Genomic DNA, 27471 nt, shown 5'->3' with positions numbered 1-27471 from the left:
TTTTAAATGATGGTTTCATTTATTAAGGAAAAAAAGCTGTTCAAACCTGCCTGGCTTTATGTGAAAAAGTAATTGCCTCTAAACCGAATAACCCTTGGTGGCAACAACTGCAATCAAGTGTTTGGGATAACTGGCAATGACTCTTTCACATTGCTGTGGAGCAATTTTGGCCCACTCTGCAGAATTGTTTTCAGCCATACTGGAGGCATTACTTTGTTTCTAATCTGTTGATTTTTTTTTTTTTTTTTTGATTTTTTTTTTTTTTTTTAGATTGTGGCATGGTGTGTGGATTTTTGTGATCTGTTAGACAGATTCTATTTATGTGATTTCTTGATTCAACAGGTCTGGCAGTAATTAGGCCTGGGTATGGCAAATTAAATTTAACAAAGTTTTCCAAAAAATTGTGGTTAATCGCTGTTCATTTAAGATTCAGCATGGAAGGGGGCAATTACTTTTTCACACAGGGCCAGGCAGATTTGAACAGCTTTTTTCCCTCAACCAGTTCACCCCCGACAAATGCGCGGTCATTCGACTCTGTACCCAAACAATATTTGTGTCCTTGTGGTGTTTTTTTTAATAGCGCAAAAAATAAACTGCAGAGGTGATCAAATACCACCAAAAGAATTTAATAAATTTTTTTCTACAAAAAGGTGTGTGTATATGTGTGTGTGTGTGTGTGTGTGTGTGTGTGTGTGTGTGTGTGTGTGTGTATATATATATATATATATATATATATATATATATATATATATATATATATATATATATATATATATATATATATATATATATAATAATTTACTTTTTGCTATCACCCAAATTAAAAAAAAAATTTAATTTTTTTTCTTTATCAGTTCAGGCCAATATATATTCTTCTACATATTTGTGGTAAAAAATAAATCGCAATAAGGGTATATTGATTGGTTTGCACTGATTACTGTGTAAATGTCACTGTCAAGGAAGGGGTTAACACTAGGTGGTGATCGAGGGGTTAATTGTGTGTTCCCTCAGTGTGTTGTAACTGTATGGGGATAGGATTGACTAGGAGAGGAGACATGTATAGTTTTTTCCTACTTGGTAGGATATGGCTCCTCTCCTCTGACAGCACAGAAAGTTGTGCATTTACACACAAAAATCCCCATGCTGGTACTCGTGCATGCGATCGCGCGTGGCCTCCGGTGGCCGAAAAAGGGTAGGATGTAACCGTACGGGATTTCACCCAGCAGAGCCATTGTGCCTCAGTATATCTGCGTGACATGATCAGGGAACCCGTTAATACATTAAATAATAATTGAAAAACTGCTTCTTGGATTTACTCGGGTTATCTTTGTGTAATATTAAAATTTGTTTGATCTGAATCATTTAAGTTTGAGAAATATGCAAAAAAAAATCAGGAAGGGACAAATACTTTTCGCCGCACTGTATGTGATTCAGGCTGTGAAGGCAGACTTTTTTTTTTGCTCATGGGAGGCATGAGGAGCTTTTCTAATTTAACAATGTGATTTGTCAATGTTGAATGTACCCTATTAAATCATTTGAGATGTGAATTTTAACAATCGTTTTTTTTGTTTTTTTTTGTTTTTTTTTGTATTTGAATAATGTATGATTTTTGAACCTATGAATTTATTCATAACTAATGCTTTACCTGATTTTATCTACAGTAATATAAAAATTCAAATCTAATATATTTTTATGCTCGTTTAAGATTTAGTGTTATCTGCATTCTGGGTTATCACAACTACTTTGCTTGTTAGTTGTGTTTTTATACCTACAGCAAGTTTGACTGGCTTGTGCGAGAAGCTAAAACCCTGCCAAAACTTTTTTTTTTTTTTTTTTTTTTTTTCTATTGACTCAGGAATGGTTAGGATTTCTCTTAGGTTTGTTTTTACTCTGTGTGGGTAGATTTCCCTCCACTTTCTGTCCCTGTGACAAAACAAGTGTCACTGATACAGATACAGAGATACAGAGATACACTGATACAGAGAGACACTGGTTGTGAAAAAAAATAAAATAAAAACAGATAAGGGTTATAATCCTTCCACATTCTATAAAATAGTGTTCTTGTTGCCTCTGCCTATTGTGGAGATTTCTTTTTTACAGCCCCCCCCCCCCATATTCCTCGGGGGGCAGGTGGTAAGGGGGAAGTCTATGTGTAAATGAGACACAGTTCGGTTACAAAAAAAATAAAAGGTTTTGCTGGGGCTGAATCTTTTTAAACATGACTTGAGATTGCACAGCCCACCACCTCCCTCCAACAAACCATAAAAGCAGCAATTATTTTAAATAAATGATGCATACGTAGTCCATTGGCATTTTAATAGTGTTTGTGTTCAATAACACATCTTTCAAATAACCAATTTTAACATTTTTAAACCATTTTCAAACCAAGAAGAAACAAAGAACAAACCAAAAGCTTAGCTATGGATGGTCACCAATTCTGATGATGGCATACCGTTGAGCAGATGAGGTGGCAGAAAAATATAAATGCTTTTGAAGTTCATTCATTGGACTGGTTTCCCCAATAAAAATGCTGACGCAAATGACAGATCAGCAGAGTATGGAGGACTTTCCTTACAAATAACTTATTTGTTTATAGATTCTTCTCAGCAACACGTACTGAAAATGCAAATAGAAAAATATGGACATCAAAACTCGTACTCAGCCAAGCACCTTAGAAATCCAAAGATGGGAACAAACCTTAAAACCCAACTTCAGGAAATATGAAAATTCTCCTTTGCAAATGGGGCTGTGTCTGCATTGCAAAGATTTACTGTTTTTTATTCTGGAGAAAGTAAAAGCACTTTTGCTAACCCAGTCCTCCTTTCCCCTGGAAGACGGCACTCCCCTATACTCCAGTGGTGGACTGTCCCTCGCCACTATCGGATCCAATACGCGGGGCCCATATCCACTCTTGATGACATCAGGACCTTAGACTCCTGGAGCATGGGGCAAAAGATGCTGCAGGGACTGGTCTAGTAGAAGGATCAGGTAAATATTCTTTTCTATGTCCCCCTAGACCTAAAACGTACAGTTTACCCTTGCAGTACAGGTGCGGCCCTACTACAAAGGAGAAATGTTAGGTTTCCTGGAGTTGGTCTGTAAAGCTAATATAAAGGAAGGAGGGAGGTCTGGCAGCCCCGAGGGGGCACAGCTTTAAACACGGTTGCCTTCTTATTCTATGTCGCGTTAGGGTGTTCTGCCACTATGGAATGAAATGGGTGCAAACAGGTACAATAGGTTGATTATGTCACAGAAAAAGATTACAGTTGGTTATATCTGGCAGAACTACATTTTAGACTACAACACTTTTTCAGGTTTGGTGAATTAAAACCTTTGAAATATTTCAACAGATTTCCACTCAACAGCGTATAATTTTGTGTAGATTTTCTATTAAATTCTATCCAGCAAAAGTATTTTTCACATCAATTCTATAGATCACTTTTTTGGCAGGTGTACTCATAATATTGCTTATCACAGGTACTTGACCAAAAAGACTGCTAGCTTAAATTCAAACGTGGTCTTCATTTTTGTTTTTAATGTATAATTTTTTATTTTTTTTTAGCTACTATTCATTTAGTTAACATGTAGAAGTAAAATGATTCAGCTTGTGTTTTCTTTGTGTTTTTGTTCTTTTTCAAGGATCTAGAAATGTGTGCAAGCAAAAGTAGAACAATTGTTTTTTGTTTTATAGGTTTTCTTTTTATCTTTCTAAACAACCAAAAATGGATGAAATTATTACAACATTTTAAAACTGGATTACTCTAAATCCTACTGGAGCATGTTCTTAATTGCAGGAATGTCTTTTTAATGCCTTTCTAGGCAATCGGACATTATCATGGTCAGATAAACAATATGTGGATCTGCTCGGATTCTAAATAGAAAAGATTGTGTTTTTTTTCAGTTCAGATTACACTTGATATCCATATCTCCTCTTTTGTATTTGATGTTTCTATAACTGCCTTTTTTCAATGACTATGAAAGCAGAACTTCAATAATTTTATATATTAAATCTTCTGCCCTTGCTGTCTTAAACTTTTTTAATAGTAAAACCTTTTTTTTTTTTTTTTTTTTTTTTTTCTGACGGTAAATACCATATACAGCTCACTTCCTCTTTTCTTGTCTGGTAAAAAGCCTAGGCTTATGACATCATGGATCTCTCTCTCTCTCTTTTTCTCCATTAGGCCTGGATGATTGCTTGCAGCAGTATATCAAAAATTTTGAGCGGGAGAAGATTGCAGGGGATCAGCTATTACGCATTACTCACCAGGAATTGGAGGAACTGGGAGTCACACGCATTGGACACCAGGAGCTCATTCTTGAAGCTGTAGACTTACTATGTGCACTGGTAAGCTTCATTTTAAAATATTTGCATAATTTTGGGGAAAAAAAGGCGTCTTTTCATTGATTCTGGTTAAATTTTAACTCTTGCTGCACACTTTTGGATGCCGTTAATAAGTCATGCTTAGTCTTACAGCAGAACTGCAGCCACACCTTTTTATTGTCCCATCTGCTTTTGCATCAGGTTCTTTGTGAAAAACTGCTGCTTTCTTTTCATACATCAGAGGACACAGAGTCATAGTGGCTACTGTGTGTGTTAATAGGCCACCAATAGGTGATGGACACTGGCACGCCCTAAGACCAGAAGTGCACTCCCTATATAACCCCTCCCATTACCGGGAGTACCTCCGTTTTTTTGCCAGTGTCTAAGGTGTTGGTCACGATTAAAGATGTGCTGTGTTGAGCTCCACTGGAGCAATCCTTGCTGGGGCTAGCCATGCTGACCGGATCCATTCAGAGTGTCTTTAATGGGCCTAAGGAATGGTATGCGGGCCTAGTGTCTGAAGAAACAAGGTTTTGCTTGTGAATGCTTCTCTTTTTAGAGAGCTGGACCCTGGGATCCAGTAATTTTTGGTAGTAAGGCCATAACGTTTTTACTGACAGGGTGCTGTTGCAGATCCAGAATTGTGGGTAACCTCTAGGTTCCCCTGTTCCTGAAGGTTTTGGAGCCCATCATGAAGGGTGAAGATTGGGTTTATCTCAAATAACCCTGTGGCGGGAAGGTAAGGGGAGTTTTCTAAGAAATATCTTTGGATTTTCTTATGAATTTCTCCTTTAAATATATAATGTTGTCATGCCTATGTGTCACCACTAGGGGCTGTATTGAGCACTCACCGCCTTATGCTGGAGACAGTGCTGTGTCAGGAGCCATCAATTCCTCCTCCGGCCAATGCAAGCATATCCTCTGGTAAGAAAGGGGGGACTGGTCTCTCCTCCTGCACCCCCTCATGTTGACATTACCCCCTTTGGGGGAATTATATGACAAAGGCATTCTTTTTTTTAAAAAACAAACCTGTGAGGTCGCTCAGCGGTGGTTTTTACCCCCCGTGGCCATATCAGCTGTTCGCTGGGCGTCTAGAGTCTGCCACTCGCGCGGGAAAGTTCTTTCTTTTGAAAACGGTGGCCGTAATCAGCACAAGGGGTCAGGGCTAATGGTGTCAGACTCCGGCTACACGTGGAGGACGTTTTTAAAAGAAGCACTGTGTGTGTGCGTGTCTGCTGCTGGCTGTGGAGGGACACGTGAGCAGAGGTGGCTTACTTCAGGTTTGGTGACACAGGCTTTTGCCACATTTGACAAATTTTTACTTTACCAGGCTAGGCATTAATAGCAGCTTTATAGTGCTGGACTATAACCTAGCCGTGTGCATTCTTTTTGGTATTGCCTCTGCTTTGTGCTTCAGGCTATGAGTGGAAGAGGAACCAGGAACTCCTCAAAGGGTTCTAAGGGCTCAGTGGTTTAACAACAAACTAAATCCATTTCCAAAAGAATGTCATCCTCCTCTGAGGAGAGTGATGCGGCTGGTCAGATTGAGCCATCAAGGGAGACTGTTGTTGCAGCTGCGCTGGACACTTCAGTATATGTATGTATGTATGTATCTATATCTGCTCAGGATCCTCTTATTGAGATACAGGGGATAAGGAAGATCTTCCAAGAGATTTGGAAGATACTAATATATCCCCTTCTGAGGATCCTAATATAGAGGGAGTAGCATCACAAGACAGGTTGCTTGTACACGCTCTTACTAAATTGGTTCGTTCAACCTTTTTGCTGCCTACAGCTCTTGATGAACCCACCTCTGGTTTGGGATCACTAAAAGCTCCCCCATCTGGGGATGCCTTTCCTATTCATTCATGGCTAAAAAAAGCTTATATTCTGAATGGGAACATCCGAATAAACAGTGTTATCCTCCCAAAAAATGTTCTACACTATATCTTGTGGAGGAGGATTTGTATAAGAAATGGGGGGGGGGGGGGGGGGGTTCCAGAAATGGATGCTGCAATCGCCTCTGTGAACAAGAGTCTAAAAGTTGGTCAGCTGAAGCACCGTGCAAGAAGCTCTTGGCCAGTTTCCCCTTTCATGGTGAACAGCTATTTGGGGATGATCTGGATAAATTCATCCAAAGGATCTCTAATGGGAAAAGCTCTTTTACCAGTAAAGAAGAAATTTTAAACACTTCTCCTTTTAAGCATGCTTCCTCACCTGTGCCGGGGCATCAGCCTCTAGGCAGCCTCGATGGCCTCCATCATCAGGTTCAAGGGGAAGACCCCAAGAGCAGCACCATGGTCAAAAGAGGTCTTGGGGCAGAAAGCCCACAAAGCAGAATGCTAAAGCCTCCTTATGAATGGGCACCCCCGCTCGCTCGGGTGGGGGGAAGCCTCCTGCAATTTTCAAAGATCTAGCAGGAACAATGTCAAGACAGATGGGTGGCTTCTTCAGTTTCTCTAGGTTACAAACTAGAGTTCCGATAATTTCTGTCTCCTCGTTTTTTAAGATCAAATGTTCCCAGGGATACAGAGAAAAGTCTCTCTTTCTCTTTCTAGCTCTGGATCATCTCTTATCCCAGCTGGTGATATCAGAGGTTCCTTTAGAGGAAAAGGGCACAGGTTTTCATTCAAACCTTTTCACAGTTCCAAAACCAAACGGAGAGGTAAGATCCATTCTAGAATTCAAAGATCTGAATCGACACTTAAATATACGATCCTTTCGCATGGAGACAAACCGATCGGTTGTTTGCATCCTGCAAGGAGTGGAGTTTTTAGCATCAATCGATATCGAGGATGCATATCTCCACATGCCAATATTTCCCACTCACCAAAGATTTCTACGCTTTGAAATAGAACATCATCATTTTCAGTTTGTGGCCCTGCCATTTTGTCTAGCCACTGCACCTCGGGTATTCTTAAAAATTCTGGCACCTCCTTTAGCCGGATTAAGGGCTCTGGGCATAACGGTCTTGGCCTATTTAGACAATCTACTTTTAATAGATTGTTCAGTCTCTGGTCTAAACCACAGTTGTAAACTATCTGGACTCTCTGGGTTGGATACTCAACCTAGAAAAATCCTCCTTAAAACCATCAAGGAGATTACAGTACTTGGGGCTAGTTATAGATACTGTACAGAAAAAGGTATTCTTACCCCAGACAAGAATCCGTTCCATTATAGGACTAATTCAACTTGTCAAGGCAAAGAAGTCTTCCATTTGGCTATGCATGAGATTGTTGGGGGAAAATGGTAGTCTCCTTCGAGGCCGTCCCTTACGTGCAGTTTCACTGAAGACTGCTACAAAACGCAATCCTGACGGTCTGGAACAAGAAGGTTTATTGGATTTTCCAATGCGCTTATCTCCCGACGTACGTCAGGGCCTAAATTGGTGGTTGATATCTAGCAACCTCCAAAAGGAGAAATCCTATCTGCCAGTATCCTGGAAAGTGGTGACAACAGATGCCAACCTTATAGGCTGGGGAGCAGTCCTGGAAGAGGATTCTGTCCAGGGGCGATGGTCGGAGTCCGAAAAGACCTTGCCTAGCAACATTTTGGAGATTCAGTCGGTACGTCTGGCCCTAGAATCTTGGATGCTCAGGCTATGGGATTATCCTGTCGGGATTAAATCCGACAATGCCACGGCTGTGACTTGCATCAATGGCCAGGGGGGCACGGGAAGTCGTGCAGCCCAAAAAGAGGTGAATCATGTTCTAACTTGGGCAGAAAACAACATTCCTTGCCTATCGGCGATTTTCATTCCAGGAATAGAAAATTGGCAGGCAGACTACTTGAGTCACCAACAATTATTTTGTGGGGAATGGTCTCTTCACCCCGACATCTTCCTAGCGATATGTCAGAGATGGGGTATTCCTGACGTGGACCTGTTCACATCCAGATTCAACAACAAAGTCAACAACTTTGTGTCAAGAACGAGGGATCCACTAGCATGCGAAACAGACACATTCGTCTTCCCATGGGATCAGTTTTTTCACTGATCTATGCGTTTCCTCCAGTTCTGCTAATTCTTCTCCGCAGGAACGAAAGGAGGTGGTCCAGAAGATCTTGGTTTGCCAAGATCATAAAGATGGCGGTAGGAGTTTCCCTGGACTCTGCCATTATGGCCAGATCTGCTCGCACAAGGTCCGGCATTCCATCCTACCATACAGACGCTAAATTTAATGGTTTGGCTATTAAAACCCACATTCTAAAGGACCGTGGGTTATCACCTTCAGTAGTGTCTACTTTGGTTAATGCCAGGAAGCCGGCTTCCAGAATCATTTACTATAGAGTCTGGAAGGCATATGTTTCCTGGTGTGGTTCCAGGGGGTGGCACCCCAGGAAGTATGTCATAGGTAGGATCCTTGATTTCCTGCAAATGGGATTGAAATGAAGCTAGCCTTGAGTACTATCAAGGGCCAGATCTCGGCCTTGTCAATGTTTTTTTCTACGGCCCCCCCTCACTCTCTGGTGCATAGCTTTTATTCAGTGGGTAACACGGATTAATCCCCCTATCAAGGCCCCTCTAAATCCTTGGGATTTAAATGTGGTTTTATCGGCTTTGCAGAATCAGCCTTTTGAGCCTTTATGGGAAATTCCCTTGGTTCTTTTGACAAAAAAGATAATAATTTTGGTTGCCATTTCTTCTGCTAGAAGAGTATCGGAACTAGCGACTCTATCTTGTAAAGGAGCCATATTTGATCATGCATAAGTATAAGGTGGTTTTGCATCCTGATCCTGAATTCGTACCAAAAGTGGTGACAGGTTTTCATTTAAACCAGGATATTCTTCCTTCCTTCTTTCTTCCCAGAGCCTCAATCTAGGGAAGAGAAGGCACTACATTTCCCTTGATGTACTAAGAGCGATCAGAGTCTATTTAAAGGCAACCGCTCAGGTTCGCAAAACAGATGTTTTGTTTGTACTGCCAGAAGGTCCAAAAAGAGGATGAGCAGCATCAAAATCGACTATTTCCAAATGGGTTCGTCAAGTGATTGTTCAAGCTTATGGCATAAAGAAGATTGTTAAAGCACACTCAACCAGGACGGTTAGTGCCTCTATGGCTCAGATTTGTAAGGCCACAACTTGGTCTTCAGTTCATACATTTACTAGATTTTATCAAACCTATGTTAAAGGTCATGAGGATATTGCCTTTGGGCGCAGTATACTGCAGGCGGCAGTATGAGTCCTCTAGCCTCTTTTTTTGCACTACTTTTTGTTGTGTCTCCCTCCCTTCTGTTGCCATTGCTATGGGACTTCCCACATAGTAACTACTATCGCTCTGTGTCCCCTGATGTATGAAAAGAAAACAGGATTTTTAAAACAGCTTACCTGTAAAATCCTTTTCTTTGATGTACATCAAGGGACACAGAGGTCACTCCCTTCTTTGGTATACACTTGTATTGCTTGGCTACAAAACTGAGGTACTCCCAGTGATGGGAGGGGTTATATAGGGAGTGCACTTCTGGTCTTGGGGCCAGTGTCCATCACCTATTGGTGGCCTATTAATATTAGCCCACATAGTAACTATTATGGCTCGGTGTCCCTTGATGTACATGGAAAAAAAGGATTTTACAGGTAAGCTGTTTTAAAAAACCTTTTTTTAACTCCCACCCCACCCCCCCCCCCCTTCTCCCCTCTCCCCTCTCCCCTCTCCCCTCTCCACTGTGTGCCTTTTTTGAATTTTTTTTTAAGTGCATTTCAGCATGCACACTTCCAGTGTGTATACACCCAGTCTCTCACAATACTCACTATTTTTTAAATGCTCCATTGACTACAGTGGGTGATAATTGTGCTGTAAAGTCCTCTGTGGTGCACACAACTTCCACACAGTCAATTTCATCTGAACTAGAAAAATAAAACCGCAGAGCCCAGTCTCGCCCGCTGCCTGCTGGATCCTGGGATGGCAGTGGCTAAGTTGCTCAGGGTCTATGCAGTGTAATCCAGTCTGCAAACGCATGTAACAGCAGCTTGTTTCATCTGGATACATCCTCCCTCATTGCTGTCTACATTGAATTCTGGGATCTGTAAAACCCTCTGCAACTGATGGTGTATGGTGTTACTCGGTTTGTGTCCAATGCATGTTTATGCAGCATAACTCAAAGTAGTGCACAGAGTTAACTTCAATAAAGTTAGATAAAAGAAGAAATAAACGTGGGATGTGTTGAATGGACAGTAGAGCAGCAGTCACGAGGCATTAGGAAGAATATACTGTTGCTTAGTAAATTTTGTTTTTTGGGTGGATGTTTTTTGGTTTCCAGCTGAACAGGGATTGAAATTTTTGTGCCCTCCCCCCTCCAAACTGTGAGCCAAGCATTTGGGTTGCAGCTCAACCCAATGTACTTTAATAGGTTGCATTTGGTGCTTGTACTGCCTTCCAAATGTGCCTTGTTGCATTTATTTTGCCATGGCGCTCAGTCTGCATTGTAGTGTATGTTAACATGACTGCTGGCCATCTTAACTTGGGAACTGGAGGTCAGGCAGAGGGCAGTAAAACTGGTCTAACTGCTTATCTCCCCCCCCCCCCCCCCCCTGAAAACCATCTGTTTTTAAATGGCCTGTAGTTCTGATACAGCCCTGTAAGCCATTTTGAATTGCTTCTATGTGTTCTCTATTTTGATGGTCATCACTGATGCAAAAGAAAAGTCTTTATCCTTGCATTTTGAACTGTTATGGAATTATAATGTATAGTTAAAAAAAAATCTCCAAACAACGGCCATTTGAGGGTTTGTTGTTCTCAGTACTATCTGTTTGCTTTTGCTCTTAGACAAGGTGCCTCATATGGGAATTTTTATGTATATACAATGGAATTAACAACATATTTCAGATTTCTTTATGTGGTATGTTTTGAGAAACCGAAGAGTCAAGATATAATATGTTCATTTAGAATTTGTAATAATTTAGGAGTGTTTATGTTGTTTGGCCTTAGCAGACACAGAGGTATTTTTACAATATTTTAAATGGATTTTATGGTAGATCTGGGGACATTCTAAATTATGCTTGTTCCTTGACATTTTTTTGTACACTAAACGTTTTTTACTTAGAAAGTCCATGCCCTAGGATTATTCTTTTTTTATTCAGAATCCTTTTTTTATTAATTTATAAAACCAGCACAGAATAGTGTGTGTGTGTGTGTGTGTGTGTATATGTATGTATTTATTACCATTATAGCAAAATTGGAATACTATTTCCAGGAATTTTATATTCTTAATTGATGATGAAATAAAAAGACTATTGTAACCAGGAATGGCACAAATCACTGCCCTCTAGTGAGATTCACAGTAATTAGTTCATTTTCATTTTGCATGCCTTTTTTTTTTTTTTTTTTTTTTTTTTTTTTTTATGATTCTCTGGTTATAATCTGTTCTTTGCATCCCCAACAGAATTATGGTTTGGAAACAGAAAATCTAAAAACACTCTCCCACAAATTAAATGCATCTGCCAAAAATCTGCAAAATTTTATCACTGGAAGGAGAAGAAGTGGGCATTACGATGGCAAGAGCAGCAGAAAATTGCCAAATGACTTCTTAACGTCTGTGGTGGATCTGATTGGATCAGCGAAGAGTCTCCTTGCCTGGTTAGATAGGTAAAATGTATTTCAGTTAAAGTTATTATAGGCATATCTTTTTGCAATAAGACCCTTTTCACACATTTTTAGATAAACCGTAAAGTAAGTGCACCTTTTTAAAAAAAAAAAAATAGAAAATATATTGCTCCTTTTTATACAGTATATGGTTAATTCGGTGTCAACAAGTTTTTTGTTTCTATAAAGAACATCTTTAACCACTTAAGGACCGAGGCTCTTTTTTTACACTTGTTTAAAAGTTAAAATCATTTTTTGTTTGCTAGAAAATTACTTCGAACCCCCAAACATAATAATAAAAAAATATATATAAATATATATATATAATGTGTGTGTGTGTGTGTGTGTGTGTGTGTATATATAGAATACTTTCTGTCACACCGTATTTGCGCAGTGCTCTTACAAGCATAATTTCTCTAAGAGCTATGGGCGGAAGTGACGTTTGACATAGTTTTCGCCCTTCCATGCCATGAGGCCCAGCAGGGGCCATCTTCCCCTCAGTTGGCAGCCAGGCATCCATGGCAGAGTATGCGATTGTCTCCGCCTCTACCGGTGAAGATGACTGGAGCGTGGCAGGAGGGGGGGTGCTCACCTCTCCCACTACCGATTTTTAAAAGTGATCTCCGCCATGGAGACCACTTTTATCTTAGAGAAATGCACAGCGTTCCCGAAAATACCAGGGTTACGGCAGCTAGCTGCTGCCATAACACCAGTATTTAGCATCAAAGTACAGATGTACGGGTACGTCGTTTTGAGTGATGTGGTTAAAAAAAGGGTCTGACCGCATGTATGAAAGTGATGTGCTCAAATTAGTGAATAAAGAACAAACAAGCTTTTGTTTGTTCTGAAAGACAAGGTATGCCTATATGCAGTAAATGGTTAATGTTAGGTTAATAAGGAGCAAAGGTGTTAATAAAAAGTGCATTTATTTTATAATCAACAGTTTTCTTAGCTAATTCATTGTAAACAAATGTGGGCTTATTTATTATGGCCGTGCAAACAACCATGATAGGTATTAATTTCAAGGTTGCTTGATTGTTGCTTGCCTTCCTAAATATGCCTCATGGTTGTTTCTCAAGTGTTACCGTAAGTATGCTTTCAGGAGTGATTATTGAATAAGAATGTCACTGAACACAGGTAGACTAGCACTAGATAAATTGCTTCTCAAACAGATAAAACCTAATTACAAATGTATGGCAACTGATGTGGTATAATACATATTGTACGACCAACAACCGTATTTAATAAAGCAAAGAGCAACCAACCAGAATTTTCTTTTTTTTTTACAGGTCTGACTACAATAAATTGAAATCTGGTTGCTGTATATTTCTATACATTACTACTTTTCATTGTCCTCTCTACTGCCTAAAGCCCAGTACACACTGCTTTTTCTCATTCAATCCAAGAGGCTAAACAAAAAAAAACCGACAGATCCCTGTAGCAACACTAGCCAATGCCTGTAATTGCTGATTGGATGCTGGTTTTCCAGTATGTCCCTTTTGACAAATGCCAGTCGTTAGACCAACTTGTATCAGACAGGCTGCTGTACACACTGATTGAATGTCCATCAGTTCCTGCTAAACTGCCCAATTTTTGGCCCCTGTGTACCCAGCTATAAGCTCTTTTTACAAGACTGTTCAGATCCACCTATCAATTTTTCAGGTGGATCCATGTACTTCTTAGGCCCCTTTCACAATGGGCGGATCCACTCAGCAGAGGGATCAACAGAGCAATTTCCCTCTGAGCTGGTGGATGATGGGTACGTCTCTGCTCACTGTGCAGGGACGGACCTGTCAGAGCCCCGCTGTCCTCTATGGGAGATTGGATGAAAACAGATCCGCCTGTCCATTTTTCATCTGATCTGCTGGACAGATGGAGAACATATTGCCATACATCTGTTTTGTGCGGATATTATGAGATGGGAGGCGAGTGTCACAGGACACATCACCGCTGATATCTGCCTGCCCATACAAGTTAATGGGTAGCCCGCTCAGGTCCATCTGAAAAACAGACAGACAGATCCGAGCAGGCCTATCGTGTGAAAGGGACCTAAGGGTCAAATGATGTAAACAGATGATTACCACCAGTCTGTCCAGGTCTAGAAAAAAAAATCTGCATCCTTTTCCATTTTTTAGACCTAAACATGATGGATCTGGCATAAGTGGATTTAAGGTATGTCTGTTTATATCCATTTACCCATAGACCTAACCTGTCTGGGTGGAAAAAACTGACTAGGCAAGGGTGTCACAAAAGTGACATCCATACCATTCAATTCTGATTCAGCAGAGGATCTGTTCATGGATCCCTGGCAAGCAAAACTTGCACTAAACAGCCTGCCAAAGTCTTAAAACTTTTTTTTTCACATCATCATACTGTGCAGGGTGTTTCCCTGTTCACTTGATAACCAAAAATACTAATCTAAAATAACATAAACATGGCCTATTGCTGCTAGCATCCTGCATGTGCATAACCACTGTAATGGGTGTTCTGGTACACTGAACAACGCACATGCATGACGAAAACCTTTTTTTTTTTTTTTTTTTTTTTTTTTTTTTATATTAAAACGTGTTCTCCAAATCATAGTAAATTCATGTCAATCCATAGTTTGTTTTAAACGGTTTATGCTGCTTGTGTGAATTCTGGGCAATCCTACAGAACAAAACCTAATGAACAATTTCTGTAAAGCTTTAATGCTATGTACCGTACAAGCATGCCATCTTGGGATTTAATCCAGTTCTACTAGACTAGTTAGCTGCACCCTAACGATGCATGCCACTAGAGGACATTGATAATAGAAACTAAAGCTTGCAGTTAGAAAGCACTGTTACTGTAGTATATAAATGAAAAATTATAACCGAGTATGCAAGTATATGCCAAAGATTTAACTATCCTTTATGACAAAAAACGTATTTAAATCATAATTTTGAAATTACCTTCAGTGTTTTCAACAGACCGTATTCAATATTATAAATAGCCCATTGAAAAAGTGACATTAACAATCCACACTTGCAGTTATCCCTGGTTCACATTGGATCGATTTGGCATGTGATTTAACATGTCGAGTCGCATGCCAAATCGGCAACAATTGCTGGCAATGACACTGCCATCGTACTGTGTGACTCAGTATGATGCTGCATTTTGCGGCGCCGCACCGATTCCCAAAAGTAGTTTTTGTACTATTTGTGATGACTTTGGGGTGCAATTTTCATTGACATCTGTGCAGCAACCCACACTCTCTCTTTTTAAGTAAAAAACAAACAAACTAAGGTGTATAAAACCCAATGCCAATACTACAGTTACTTTCATACCTCTGTAGCAGAGTCATGTACAATGCCTGCTTCACCTCCGATAGAAACCCTTCCTAGTGTCAACCAAAGATGTACACTGCACCCTCCAGCACGTGTATGAGGCTATCCCAGAAGGTGGAGCTGGGCATGGATGGGTTATAGGAGTTTGTGGTAAAAATAATAAATTGGAGCAGAGTCATGAAGCAAGCAAAGGCCAAAGTGCATTTTTGAAGTGTTGTGCTTCTGCATTATAAATTGTCCCTTTGGTTTTTAAAGCGCTAGACCTCAACTTCGCTATCAAGTAAGCTATTGACCTGGAACAAGGTGCAGTTAGAGATTGGACTTTTCAGAATTAAATCTGATGGATTACTGAACCAATGCGACCAGCATAAATTTGCCTGCCCCTTCCCACCTCCTGCACATTCCTGTTGGCCAGTGAAGTAGCCCATCATAGTGATGGACCAACAGAAGTGTGTGGAGCAAGGAGTGCCAAGCTCTAACACCAACCAGTAGTGTTTAGCCCTAAAAGTAGGTCATTAGAGTCCGCTGCCATTCAATGTAAATCAGCTAAATAGTTGTCCAGAATAATTTGAGAGTCAAAATGTGTTTATATTCATACCCACCTTTTGAGATCATTGACAGTGCATGATAGCAGTCCTAACACCTATTGTAAATGATTACTGGTAAACTTTTAAATTGTTCATCTGTTACAAGCAATGCTAAAATGGTGGCAAGACCTGCTTTTAGTGGCCAATGTGAAGCTGGTGGAAGCTGTGTCACCTGTGGAAACGTGAACATCAAGCCATCCCTTTTTTGACTGCACTCGATGAAAGCCCATATCTGGTTGATGTAAGCTTATGCATGTCACTGCTATTTATGCTATTTATGTTGCCTAATAACTAAGACTGGTTTCTTTCGTTTGATTAGTAAAGCATATTAGAAAAACAGAATGAATGATTTTGCAGCCTACAGGAAGTTCATTAGTGTACATTTAATTTACATACTTCTTTTTTGAAAATGTATTTAATTAGCTAATAAGATTATTTATGTATTAACAGATTACATTTCATGTTCTTATATCAGTTTACATCAATGAACAGGATATTGCACTGTCATTTAATTTGCAATCTTGTGAAGCATGCAGAAAGTAAAACAAAGAAACCTTATCAAGAAAACATTTTCTGTGTAATCTAAATGAACGCCAACGTTTCTAATTTTTTCAGTGTTAAAATGTCAGTTTCATTCTTCAGTCGTTTCATGTTTTCAATCCTTTATCAAAATGATCTTTTTCCTCTCCCTTATTTTGTTATAGTTGATAGATACTAGGGTTGCACCGATACCACTTTTTTAAGACCGAGTACAAGTACCGGTATCTTTTTTTTCCAAGTACTCGCCAATGCTGATACATTATCTTTTTTTTTTTTTTTTATGTCGTGTCAGTTTTAAAAGCAAAATACAGACTAATGATATCTTTGCAGCACTGATATGCAGCACTGACTGGCAGACACGATTGGTGGCACTGATGGGCAGGCAGTGGCAATGAAATGCAGCACTGATTGCATTGGTTTAAACTTTCTCCAGTATACAAGTGCTACAATGCCAATTTTGGTACACCCTGCACTCGGCCTCAGTAAGCAGCAGTCAGAAGGCAGCAGCAGACATCTTGCTACACCAGCCCATATAGTTAGTGAACTATATGGGCTGGGTATAACAAGATGTCCGTTGCTGCCTTGTGACTGCTGCTTACTGAGGCTGAGTGCAGGGTGTAACAAGATGGGCGTTGCGCTGTTCAATCTCCGATGGGGGCAGTCAATTCCATTAACGAATGTGGCGACCCAGAGCCCTGCCCCCGGCCAGCTTACCTTCTGCTGCTGCCAGTCTGCCAGGAAGCGCTCCCTGCTTTACCCACTGACTTCCGGGAGCTGCCTCTTCATGCAAAAGTATTGGCTCATGCATGGGGAGCATTTGCCAGAGTACAAGTACTCGGGAAAATACTCTATATCGGCACCGATACTAGTATCAGTGCAACCCTAGCACTTTTTTTCAGAGTGAGACTCCTGGCCTTAAAAATTAATGAAAAATTTGCAGGTCACCAAATATTGGGAACTTGCTGCTTTTGTTTAAAGCACCCTTCAAATACATAATGCCCATCTACTATAAAGTGAACTTGTCATTGTTTTAAGAAAAGTCTGGCTTTCTGTTTGTCATCCTAACACTAAATTGGGAGATTTTACTTTGCTTAAATGTTGGCACATTCAGGACATTTTGCTAAAATGTCAACATTTTGTCAAAATGCATTCGGGTTAATGTGGCCTGCTAAATTTAACCAAAAATGCTAGTTTTAGCACTAACCCTAATGGCAACTTTAGAAATAACCTAACCTTTTTATCATTAACAAAGCCATGTGGTTGCTATTTTAGTGCTGACACATTACTTTTCATTATCTAGAATCAATAAATTTGATTGCATTGTCACACATGGTGGTACTGTGGATACAAGTTAATAGAGAATGTGCCACATCCTGGATAATCATTAGAGAAAAAAGAATAGGAGACTTCAGACTTTTTAGGCACCGTTAAACAGAATATATGTTTTTACCAAAAAAGTTTTTATTACAAAAAAAACCCACAAACAATTTATTACAAATAGTTAAAATTCACCACCGTTAATAAAGATATAGTATAGTAATATTGCTACCATATCCAACTGATAATACGAGAAATGAGTATGGCAACATTCCATCATCAATAAAAAATCCATAGCTATGGTTGGAAGACAGTATCACGGTGACATATCAAAATTGATGGCTCAACATGTTGCGCTTATCTAGAACGCTTCTTCAGGAGCTTTACTTGTGGCTAACAAATAAAAAAAAAAAAAACAATTGGCAGTCAATAAATATATTACAATATTATCAAAGAATAAAAACATTTGTGATGACATGAGAATATAGTACTAAGGCACAAGCGGCACAAACAAGGGGCAGAAGGAGGGAAGTATGGGACACCCTGGGGGTGTGTGTAATAGAATGAGCTAGATGAAAGTACATTAAATCAGCTAGACTGGGAATTAAAATATATGGCCCCTGAGAATAGTTTTACATTGGTTATATCTAGGTTATATAATATATGCTGATTAAATATAAGGATTGAAAAAAAAGAAAAGGGAAGAGAGACTTATATTACTTACTATATAGTTTGCCGTAAATCGTACAGCAGATATTCATAAAAAGTATAACCTGCAAAGCGCATGTAACGTACAAGTCCAGCTGCGCAAGTCCTTCAGTAAGCTACCTAAAGAGTACCATATGAATTGTAATGAATATATATGTAATTTTAATTTTAAATGCCCAATATAGCAAAATTATAATAATAAAAAAAAAAAAATATATATATATATATATATATATATATGTATATGTATGTATGTATATATATATATATATATATATATATATATATATATATATATATATATATATATATATATATATATATATATATATATATATATATATATATATATATATATATATATTACTAGCCAAAGACTCACTGTTTCCGGCCCTTTGTACTCTTCTATTGCTGACAGGATTGTCAACAATCTCCCACACCAGATATAATAAAGTAAAAACAAACAAGCTTCAAGTCCCACAAGGGAAACAGAGTAACCAAGGAAGTCTGGCCGATACAAGCATCACAGCGTCAAAGGATAGAGACTAGCACAGTGTGACGCTGGGCGACCGCAAGGAGCCCAAATATATCAAAAGAAGCCTGATTGTGCCGCAAAATCCAAAGGGCCACATTTAATATATCAAAACAAATAATATAGCAAAAATATACAAAATGAAAAATAAAGAATAATGAGCAAATAATACAATAATAATTATTCTATATATCGGATGTCCAATAGAACGAATCATCGACTGGCAATATTGGCTATCTATCTTGCTCAACAACATTATAGGTATTGAATAGTATTTATATTTAAATAGCTCAGTGACAGAACATGCGGCAGTTTGTAAATGGACTTGAAATGTATTGGTGTCGGAGGAAACCAATATATTTCCAGTCCATTTACAAATGCACCTGTACCTCTGTCACAAGACAAGATGGATCCATGCGTGTATGCCAATTTCTGATCCTAATGGTACTTTTACACTGAAGCAGTTTTCAGGTGTTTTCGTGCTAAAAATATCACCCATAAAGCACCTGAAAACTGCCTCTCATGCCGCCCAAGTGCTCTCACAGTGGGGCGGTGCGCTTGCGGGCCAGGGGAAAAAAGTAGCATCTTTGGGGCAGTGTGGGAGTGCTGTATACAGCGTTCCTACACCGCCCCTGCCCATTGCAATGAAAAGCTGTAAAGCACTTCGGAAGCGCCACAACACAGCGCTCCTATACCAACCCTGTTCATTGGCATGAATGGGCAGAAATTCCAAAGTGCCTGAAAAGCATTTCGTAACCACCGCAACACAGGCGCTTTTAACCCTTTCTTTGGCCGATAGCGGGGGTTAAAATTGTCCCTGCTAGTGGACGAAAATCGTTGCTAAAAAACAAAGTGCCACTAAAACTAGTGGTGCTTTACCGCCAGTGGATCCGCTGCCCCAGTGTGAAAGGGGTCTAAGGCTGGATTCACACCTATTCAGTTATAGTGCTTTTTACATTTTGCAGATCTGCACTACAGTCTATTTAACATGGTTTCCTATGGAACACGTTCTGTAGTACAAATCTGCAAAAGTGCAAAAAGCACAAAAAATGCATAGGTGTGAAACCAGCCTACAGGATCATTCCACACAGCGGTTGAGCATTAAGGTGTCTATTATGTGTCACACATATGCTCTGTGAGGCATTGTACAATACACCACAGTGTTTTTTCCATTTTTTTTCTCTATATACAGGATCATATAGTATGTGCTTCTACTAATGTAACCAATTGTGTGTGTTCAGGTGCCCTTCTACACAGCACTCATTTTTTTTTTTTTTTTTTTAAGGTGGTTATCTGAGCAGTTGTGACTTTCTAGGATGCTGCAGTCATCACATCTGGAATCGGCAACTGATTATGACCAGTGTTGGTTAGATGAGGCATTGTCTCTATCTGATTTTTCAACCAGCTGAACCACTTGATCATACCTGGATGCTTAACCGATTTAGCACCGGGAGATTTTACCCCCTTCCTGACCAGAGCACTTTTTGTGATTCGGCACTGCGTCACTTTAACTGACAATTGTGTGGTCGTGTGACGTGGCTCCCAAACAAAATTGATGTCCTTTTTTTTCCCCACAAATAGAGCTTTCTTTTGGTGGTATTTAATCACCTCTGCGTTTTTTTTTATTTTTCGTGCTATAAACAAAAAAACGTAAATTTTGGAAAAAACACTTTTTTTTTTTTTTTTTTTTTTTTTTTTTACTTTTTGCTATAACAAATATCCCCCCCCAATATCTAAAAAATAAATAAATATAAAACTATTTTTTATTGGTAAAAAAAAAAAATCACAATAATCGTATATTGATTTATTTGCACAAAAGTTATAGCGTCTGCAAAATAGGGGATTGATTTATTTTTATCTATATCTATATCTATCTAATCTATCATACATATACATTTTTTTTTTTTTATCATGGCTACGACATTAAGGTGGACATATCGGACAATTTTTACATTTTTTACACGTTTTTGAGACCATTTGAGCATTAATACAGCGATCAATGCTATAAATGCATTGATTACTGTAAAAATGTTACTGGCAGTGTAGGGGTTAACACTAGGGGGCGATCAAGGGGTTAATTGTGTTCCCTAGTGTGTGTTCTAACTAAAGGGATGAGGGGACTGACTAGGGGAGATGACAGATCGTCTGTTCATACAAAGTATGACCTGTCACTTCTCCCCTTAGCCCCTGTACACACGGTCGGAGATTTCGACAAACAAATCCGTCGGATCTTGTCCAAAACTGTTGCATACACGGTCGGACAAAGTTGTCGAAAAATCCGATGTTTCAGAACGTGATGACGTAATTTTGTTATGATGGGACTACATTCAGACTAGTAGCCAATAGCTTTGATGTAAGAATTTGATCTGAGCATGCGTGGCACTTGGTTCGATCAAAATTCTCTACACATGATCGGAGTATGTCCGATCGGACCAGTTTGTCAGAAAATATTTCCCACAAGTTGGAAAATTGGGTCCGACGGATATTCCGACGGAATCAGTCTGATGCATACCACACAGTCGGATTATCCGACAACACGGTCCGATAGGACACATTCCGACGGATTCTCCAACCGTGTGTACAAGGGCTTAGAGAACCAAGATCTCTGTGTTTACACACAGAGATCCCAGTTCTCTCCATGTTACGAGCGATCACATTCACATCGGCTGCGGGGGCGAGCTGTGAACACGTGAGCCCCTAGTAGCCACCGGAGGAAGCGACGTAACCTAGTGACTATTTGCGCAGCCGAGCCATGTTGCCGCAGTACAACCGCTGGTCAGCAAGCGGTTAATGTGTCACAGCCACATGATTCACTGTTTGGCTTTTTGTGTTAACAAGCAGAGGCACCTAATAAGGTGCCCATTAAGTGTAATGTGGAATGACTAAATAGTGCACTGGGGTGCTTTCTTCACATGACCATTATTCTTCCTGTACAAAATTGTATCACCTGTTGCCTCCCCTAGAGCCAAATAATGCCTCCTAATAATAAGGCAGCATGTAAATAACTTGGTAAGCACCTTAGAGTCCATCATTTGGTTGTGTTAAAACAAATTATACAATGTTTGCATCTTAATCCCATCAATGTCTTCCTTTTATTCACTTAGAAATATAGAGATCTGAAAGCATTAATTGTTTACAGAAACTCACTGAAATTCACAGCAGTGGCATTATCTTGTTGTTCAGTATTTATTTTATTCATCTAATTTTTAAAAAGGGTATGAACATTGTCCGTTCTATGCACAGAATGTGTGCATAACAGAATTCCCCCTCCTAGACATAGTTTATAATTTTAGGTTTACAAGCTTTGAGCTGAATGACTCTGAAGCCAACTCTGGTCTTAGCCTATTCTTATTGAATGCTGAATAGCACCAACTGGAGTAAGACTGGGCAGCTGCTTTGAAGTTTCTACCAAGAGGAAATTGAATCTTCCAACTGCTGCTTGAGATGTGCAACGTTTTAATTCCTAACAAAAGTGTATATTGGACAATAGACTTTGACTGCTTTCTCCTTTTTTAGGCAAAAGTTGTCCGCATTACCCATTTACACAGATTGTATACATTTTGTTTAATTTATCCGAAGATCTGCTAGACTTTAATTTGTTACAGTGGATTCGTTCGCACCATAGACCATTGATTTGTGAGTTAGTTTGCAGCAACCAGATTTATTTATTCATTTTTTACAACGTTGTCTTTATTAGTTTTAGAAAAGAAGCTCTACAAAACCAAGCATTCCCCACCTCAAATAACATACCAGATTTATTTGACGTGAATTAAAAAAATTTAAGTGGATGTAAACCCTTGCATATACCCAATGAAGTGAACAGCCTCAGATAATACATAGTGATGAAACAAATCTCCCTACATACGTTTTACATGTATATCTGCTGTCTTCAGCTTTATATACTGTTTAGAAAGTGCACATCCTGTTACAATTTTCTCTGCCTGATTGGACGAAAGTACACACACACACACACACACACACACACACGCAGAGACTTGTAGAGCTGTGCTGTGAATAGACCAGCTTGCTGCTAAGCTATTTATAGCACCTAACCTGGCACAAAATTCAGCCTGGTTTTACAGAACTTGTCAGAAGTTGTTATGCTGATAACAGAAGAATGGAGCAGGAGAACGCCAGGGGACATAGGGCTTTGAAGAAAGATAAGAAAACACTGCAGATATGTGCCCAGCTCAAATTTCTTAAAATCTGGTTTACATCCACTTTCATCCTATCACATTGCTAGATATGTACTAGTCTTCTGTTAATTACAAGTTTTTTTTAATAAAAGCTAGAGGATAAGTCGCATGATGAAAACTGCACAACTTGCTCAAGTAGTTTTACTGTGCTATGAAAACTGGATGGATTTATTGAAAAAGGTGGTGCAGAGAGCACTGGTGGGGTACAAAATATAGTAACCCATAACAGATGGCTGGATTTCACCTGTCAGAAATGAATACAGTTTAATAATTCTTATTAAGTGTTCTTGTACTTGGCATGTTGCTCTTTGGTTTATTAAAGAGTCTCTAATACTTTTATAAGGAAATGCTATGCTAAATATTGTGGTGTGTGTGTGTGTGTGTGTGTGTGTGTGTGTAATCTTACACTGTGTGGTATCATTACAGGATGAGCACACTTATTCCTTATGTTTTTAAATGAGTCAGAGTTCTATTTTTATGCAGTAATTTGTGACTTCATGTAAACATACTGCATTGCAGTTCACGACAATATGTATGATTGAATTACTTTTTGTTACCCGCAATCCTTCCTGTATGTTTAAGTCCTTCTCTTGCCATAGGTATTGCCATGCTGATCAGGATGACATTGATAACCTTAAAAAAAGATGGATAGGGCATAAACTGGATAAGTAAGTGAAACGCACAATTTAATCATTTTAATATTTCCTTTGGTAATGTATTTGATAAAAAGGTACAGTTACCTGGTATAGCATAATTTTCTGATGGGAATAAACAATCTATTACCCAGAATAGGTTCTTGTCAATGAAATGTTGGAAATGAGAACTATTGGTATTGCCCCAGAGCAACCAATGAGATTAAAACTTTAATTATCCAAATATTTACCTTCTATGCTAGTCTGATTCTGATTGGTTGTTGTGAAGCAACTCATAGTAGTTCTTCCCTTTTTTTTTTTTTTTTTTTTTTTTTTTTTTTTTTTTGTTCTTATCCTTTTAAACAAAGCTTATTTTTGTTTTAATGTATGTCTTTGTAAGGTTATGATTAGAGAGCTTGGGTGTCCTTCAAACTCATTCCTATTTGAATATCTAATCCGAGCTTTAGTTTTATAAACCTCTAAATCACTTTTTTTTTTTTTTCACTCCAGTCGCTTGTGGGGCAGGGAGTGACCCAGTCCACAGTGAATTGGAGTAAATAAAATTGTGATTTAGATGTTTTTGGATAGAGAAATTCAGAAGACACACAAGTTCATCTCTAGATATGATGGTAACATGCTGACATGCTGATAACATTTAATGAACTGATGGTTATGTCATTTGATTTGCCTAAAAAGTATATCTTAGTGGCTTGTTAAAGCAGAATTCTCAGGTTTGGGCGAATGCTATAAGAGTCGGTCCATTGCCAACTGGTTTTATTTCTCCTGAATCATAAGGAAGGTCTCACCTCTGAAAATCTTTGCTTCACCCAACCACTGTTTCAACCATAATTTATCTCCACTTTGTGTCTTGTTCTTGGCAATAGATTGCAAAAATCTGTTTATTTCAGTGAGCAGACTGTGATAACATTGCTCAGCTTAGGGACAAATTATTAAATGCGTTGGGTGGCCTAAAATTATTTTTTAAGATCAGTTGTAAGGGGGACAGACTCAGCTAGTAGTGGCAGCAGTAAACCATGCCCCAGACAAGGACACCCTATAACTGGGTAAACCAGCACAGTACAATGCATCACCGCTTTGAACAACCGGTTCATAACCTAAAACAAAGAAAAAAAATCAGCTTGTCCGAGTCACTAGCTAAATGTACATCCTTTCCTAACAGGGTACCCCCTCATGGGTTTGCCAAACAAACAGGCAGCGCATGTACCTCCTCGGCGTTCTGTTTGTAGCTGTGTGAAAACACTGACTGCTGACTCGCATAACCGAGTGACATTGAACTTCAGTCGGCTCACATCTATAAAGGCCTGTTCACAGTTGACAAATTAGTCAGGTTGTGCATTAGCATGTAAAAGTGGACCAAGGACTGGATCACACAGCAGATAAGTATAACAGGTAAACAAGGACTGTAAACTGTATTCCGCTCAAAATTCTTTAAAGCCTCTTGACTCCAGGACTCAGTTCCAAGAAATCAAAAAATTTTCTCCATAAGCAGTACAAATACTGGAGCCCTCACCATGTTTAGGCGTGACCTAGTTTGCACATATAAACCATCCACATTCCTACCAGCTAGTACTTTACACAATCTTCTCTGTCACAGATTAATACAGATGGAATTGTCTCATCTAGTTGACGCAACACATTATGAGAAAAAAAATGCCAATTTTCAGTTGCATACCTGTTATTAAAATAGTGTCAAGTTCAATTTAATATGTTGATGATCAGAATATTCATAGGTGAGAGCCTAGGACCGCAGGATAAAGGAACCACGCCTCCAAAATGTACAACCTGTAATATTTTACTAATTAATTTCTCTCAGCCTATGGATATGTCAAGCTAAAGTTTGGAAATAAACTATAGGTGAAAGTCCTATAATTTATTACTAAAATATTTGCCTGATACAATGATCAGAGCTTTTATGAAAGAGCATAACCACCAAGAGTCATAAGTATAGCCTTGTTTCCGAAGAATTGGTTGAACAGGCATTTTGTTCAAAAGCCAAATGGTCAGTCCCCTAAGCAATAGAACAAGACGGGGTCCTCTTAGTTGGACTTTTACTAATTCCTTACTGGGATAGAAAGCAGAAAGACAGTGATATCCTAAGAGGTCAACTTTTAAATGGGTTGGTGAATAATCTGCTCTGTAAAATCAATTTGTCTGGCCATTATCTTGAGTTATCCACTAATTGATAATTACATTATGAATGTAATTGATGATTACTAATAATCACTTTCCTTAACAAAAAAAAGAGCCACCAATAAAAAAATGGTCCATGGAATCAGTACTTTTTTTTGACCAGTCTCGTCTTTGTTGGCAAACATTTTTCATCAATTCTGTATTCTCGTGGCCTAGTCCGTCAAGCTTTCTGTAAGTAAGTACTTCAGCCCTGGGCTCAAGATTAGTCCTTTTTAACTTTTGCAACTGCTAGCAAGCTTTGCTCTTGTGCACTCTTTAAGCTTTAACACAAAATGTATGACATGAGAAATACTTTACTGGAGATTGGACCCCAGTTAGTTGACCATTATATGCATTGATTGAAAAGAAAAACCATCTCAGATTGTGCAACTGCTAAATATTTGACAGTTTTTCATGGCTATGCTCTCACCTTGAGTTTTTTTTTTTTTTTTTTTTTTTTTTTTTTTTATTGCCCTGTCCTGTTGACCTTTCATACCTGAAAATGATGAATCTAAACCTACACACCTTCTGGATCACGTTCTTCCCTCATGTTTCCCAACTAATCAAAGCTCCCTGGAAAAGATTTTTGCAGCTTAGTGGTGTCTTGCCAAAATCCGTGGTTGAGGTATAGCTGCAACGTGTATGGTCAGCCAGGAATATGCAAAAGTTTACGTTAAGTTGGAACACTCTTATTCAAACCATCAGCACTGCAAACTGAGGGGATAAATTAGGATATTGAAATAACTCCAGTACTATTATGCCTGTAGCCTATTAAGATAGTTATGTTCATTTGCTTTCTTTGCTTCCTATGTGCATTTGAGTCATTTGATCCTTCGGCTCTTTTTTTTCTTGGCTCAGTCACACAGGATAATTTTGTTAAATATTGTCCTTTTTTTATGGACCCCTTATCTTTCACACTTTTTTGCATGTTCCAGCTGCTACCATAATCCATTCTGATATATGTAAAGAGATTCTACACATGCTAATTTAGTCATTCTTTTTCAAGTATCAAAGTTTGGCTTTTTATAAAAGTTCCTAACAATTTATTAAAATTTGTTTAAATCTGATATTTCATTTGTATTTTGACCTGATTTTACCCTTTTCTAATGGTGTTTTCAGCTGGAACCTACCCTTGCAATTGGGCTACATCCTCATACTTTTTAAGTTTCCTGGAGTTGAGCTTTAGTAAAGTTGATTTCTTTGTGATTTCAAAAGATAAACCACTTTTCCTATTTTACCATCTATACATAAATGCTGAAGTACAGCTCTAGCATCAATTAACGGTGAACATGTAGAGAAACACTCAAGCACATATAAATATTCTCCTTTCCAACTAGAATTTTTCAGACATTGCTCATGGCTTAAATATTTATCATTGGAAACTTGACATTTGCGGTACCCTTATTTGTAGTAGTAATGTACAAAACTAATTTTATTTCTGTATGTAACAATTTTTACTTCTAATATTGCTACCAGTGCTGTAATTTTGCTCCCTCAGTCCTCATGAACCACTAACAAGTAAAACAATATATACCCTTTCTAAATAATTAATAAAAATGAGTTT

General features: G+C 38.8%; 1 protein-coding gene across 5 annotated transcripts in view; it reads left to right on the top strand.

Moving 5' to 3' along the window:
• Positions 1-27471, top strand: part of CNKSR2 (connector enhancer of kinase suppressor of Ras 2) — a 468233-nt gene that overhangs the window by 93883 nt on the left and 346879 nt on the right. For all 5 annotated transcript variants that reach the window (XM_077480716.1, XM_077480715.1, XM_077480718.1 and 2 more), the window contains exons 2-4: positions 4182-4345; positions 11698-11900; positions 23685-23753. In XM_077480716.1, the coding sequence (XP_077336842.1) occupies positions 4182-4345; positions 11698-11900; positions 23685-23753 (436 nt within the window). The remainder of the gene's footprint in view (positions 1-4181; positions 4346-11697; positions 11901-23684; positions 23754-27471) is intronic.

Source organism: Lithobates pipiens, unplaced genomic scaffold, assembly GCF_037356315.1.
Source record: "Lithobates pipiens isolate NorthernLeopardFrog02 unplaced genomic scaffold, aLitPip1_a1.2 Scaffold_16, whole genome shotgun sequence".
Classification (NCBI taxonomy): domain Eukaryota; kingdom Metazoa; phylum Chordata; class Amphibia; order Anura; family Ranidae; genus Lithobates; species Lithobates pipiens.
This window is presented reverse-complemented; position numbering and strand designations above follow the sequence as displayed.